Source organism: Dendrobates tinctorius, unplaced genomic scaffold (genome assembly GCF_039654945.1).
Source record: "Dendrobates tinctorius isolate UK_male_01 unplaced genomic scaffold, ASM3965494v1 ptg000151l, whole genome shotgun sequence".
Classification (NCBI taxonomy): Eukaryota; Metazoa; Chordata; class Amphibia; order Anura; family Dendrobatidae; genus Dendrobates; species Dendrobates tinctorius.
The window spans coordinates 26,583,190-26,586,474 of record NW_027361818.1 but is presented as its reverse complement, the minus strand read 5'-3'; the positions used below and the strand labels follow the sequence as shown (position 1 = coordinate 26,586,474).

The 3,285-nt window shown below is 39.6% G+C and overlaps 1 protein-coding gene across 1 annotated transcript; it reads right to left on the bottom strand.

The window, feature by feature from the left end:
* Window positions 1–633: 633 nt before the first annotated feature.
* Window positions 634–1,398, bottom strand: LOC141050124 (olfactory receptor 2W1-like). Its single transcript, XM_073546955.1, has one exon. It carries the CDS (start codon window positions 1,396–1,398, stop codon window positions 634–636), a length of 765 nt encoding a protein of 254 aa, XP_073403056.1.
* Between the last annotated feature and the right edge of the window lie 1,887 nt (window positions 1,399–3,285).

The window sequence follows — 3,285 nt, the reverse complement described above, 5'->3', positions numbered from 1 at the left end:
TCGCCCACCAAGGTTGTAGATATACCATATATCTCTCCAATGATGCATACAGTGTTACCACTTTTCATTTCAGTTTAGTCTAAAGTTAAGTCCTTCAAAATACTTTCCAAATTGGTGAGTTTAGGTCTGGTGGACTGTCACGTGATGAAGTTGAGTAGAGCCCAGGTAATGGTGTTCATGCCCTGCAGTTTATTGGACAGTTTTTTCAGTGCCTGGAGAAGTTTCCAACTTGGTCTGCCTTGAGATAAATAGGTAGATGCAACCTAAATAGGATCAAGCAAATTTAAAAAAAGAGTAAGCCATCATGTTATCACTTTCAGGTCAATCCTTCATTAATGTAAAGAAATGAATATTCAGCACGGTGGCTCAGTGGTTAGCACTTAAGCCTTGAAGTGCAGGAGCCCTGGGTTCAAATCCCAGTAAGGACAACATCTGCAAGGACTTTGTATGTTCTCTGTGGGTTTCCTCAGAATACTCTGGTTTTATCCACACTCCAAAGATATACTGATATGGAATTTCGATTGTGAGCCCCAAAAGGGGACAGGGGATAATGTCTGTAAAGCACTGTGGTATTAATGGCACTATATAGGTGAGCAAAATAAATTAAAATGATACTTTTTTAATGCCCTTTCTTCAGAAACCATGGAAAAAATAAAAATAAGCCTTAAGTTTTTGAAAAGCTTCTTTAAAGTCCTTGTTCTTCAGAGAGTAAATAATAGGATTAAGTAGTGGGGTCAGCACAGTATAAATCAGAGACAAGACCTTGCTCAGGATCAGTGATTGACCTTTTGTTGGAAACATATAATCAGTCATTAATGTCCCATAGAATAAAGAAACCACAGTGAGGTGGGAGCTGCAGGTGGAGAATGCTTTATGTCTTCCAGTATTGGATGAGATCTTCAGAATAGTGATGGCAATGTATACATAGGACATCACAATAATCACTAATGGTACGATTACAAGTAATGATCCTAATATAAGAACCTGAGTATGAATTCTGGAGGTATCAGAGCAGGAGAGCTGCATTATGGGCTCATAGTCACAGTAGAAGTGGTCAATAATGCGTGGTCCACAAAAATGTAAGTTCAGCAAAGAAATAACATCAATCAGTGTAATTATACAACTTATCAACCAAATTATATTTACAGAAGTCACACAAAACTTAGGGTTCATAATAGAATGATAGTGGAGGGGTCTACAGATGGCCAAATACCGGTCATAAGACATTACTGACAGCAGAAGACATTCCGAGGCCTCTAAGATCCCAAACAGACTAAACTGGGTGATAACAAGAGACACAGAGCTTCCTCCATGTAAGACAAGATGGAGGAGGATAGGGACGATATCGGTAGTGACCAGGATGTCGCAAACTGAGAGCTGTGTAATAAAAAAGTACATGGGGGACTGGAGAGATTTGCTCACTAAATACAAGGTCATGATGAGAAGATTTCCTATAATGACTCCACAGTATATTATAACTAGAAGCGAGAAAAATACAAATGTAAAGTTTCGAAGGTTCGGAAAGCCCAGAAGGATGACGGAGGTGATGTTATTTGTCAATTTCATCTGGAGTACAAGAATGAATGTGTGTTAATCATCTTTTTTTCCTTAACAAAATAAAAAAATATAAAAGAAAACATGGTGAATAGATGAAGTAACCATGAAATTGATGAGCAGCAATCATAGGCACTGAAGAAACGAAATCAACGGAATTGATGAAAAAGGGACGGTAGCTACCTATTATTTTTAGGAAAAGGATATGATTGCTGCCAATTAATTATTTGATAAAGTTTAAATGTAAATGTATTTATGAAAGGCTTTTCTAGTAAGTTTCATTTTTATATTATTTTAAATATTTAATGTGGGAGTTGAGAATTTAAATTAGTGATTAAGACATGTCTTCAAAGCCCCAGAAGAAGCCATTAGGTGAAACCCAATTTCTGACTTATGCAAGCAGTTCTGCTGCTTTTAATCATCTATACTAAATATGAATTTAAATATTGTGAGAATATGAATTGATTCTTTCTGGAATCTGGACATTGTAATACATTTCTGCTATGTTCAGCTTTACGTCTTAGAACAACTGAGGCTTGCAAAGAAATCTCATGAAAATTTTGAAAGGAAGTCGAGAGGAGCACATGTGTGGAACCAAAGGAAGATTGGGATACAGAATTATCATCAATTCAAAATGTTATTGTTTTTGGTCAATTTCTGTTTATTTCTAATGAAACTGTATTAATGAGGACCAGGCATAGACAGGTGTAGATGTGTCTTCCTTAGGCCTCTTTCACACATCCAGTTTGTGCCGTCAGGCACAATCCGGCATGTGTGTAAAAAAACGGTTCCGGGGTTTTTTTTACCGCCGGATGCGTTTTTTTGTCATTGAGAAGCACATGCGCCGGATCGCGCCGTATGTGCTTCCGTTTATTCCAGTTTTTACCGGATCTGGCTGAATTCCTCTGTCCGGTGGCCGGACAGGACGGGTGCTGCAGCGTTTTTTTTGTCCGGTGAAAAAAGCCGGACATGGATGTATGCGGCCCTTCCGGCTCTGCGGGACAATGTTTCTCTATGGCACATTCCAGCCTCCGGATCAGGCTTCTACCTGATCCAGCCACCGCATGCACGGTTTTACCCTGTGCGCATGCCCGGATATCTCTCTCTCTTTCATACCCCGGTCTCTCTCTCTTTCATACCCCGTGCTCTCTCTCTTTCATACCCCGTTCATTCTCTCTCTCTTTCATACACTGTTCTCTCTCTCTTTCATACCTCGTTCACCAGCTCGTGGATCCTTTTCTTCCCCGGCGACTCCTTTGCAACATAGCCGTGTCAGGCGCCGTAAGATGCGCCGCATATACTTCCGGTCCCTCCGTTCACGGCTGGATCCGGCACTCCATCTTTTTGCTGCACGGCGCCGGATTGCCACCGACGGACATGTGAAAGTAGCCTTACCTCTCTTCTTGCTTCAAGATATCCCAAAATGTACAATGAGGTTAGACAAGTTTGAAACTGAAACTAAAACATTCTGCTACTGTCCAGTAAGTGTTGTGGTTGGATAATTGAATAAAGATTAAATGCAGCAATTTTATACCTTTATATATTATTTTGCTATATCTGGAGGTTCCGGTGAGGCCTTTAGAGTCTTCCACTGTGGACTGCCGTAATACGTGAGTTCAATCTAATTAACCAATTGAGATTTAATCTTTCAGGATTCAGTGTTTAATTTCTTGTTTAAAAATGATTACAAAAGACAATATCTGAAATCCCACTTTTAGCAATCTAATGTTA

Bases quoted from the DNA above. Each gene is read 5' to 3' on its own strand.
- LOC141050124 (XM_073546955.1), bottom strand. From the start codon at position 1,398: ATGTACTTTTTTATTACACAGCTCTCAGTTTGCGACATCCTGGTCACT.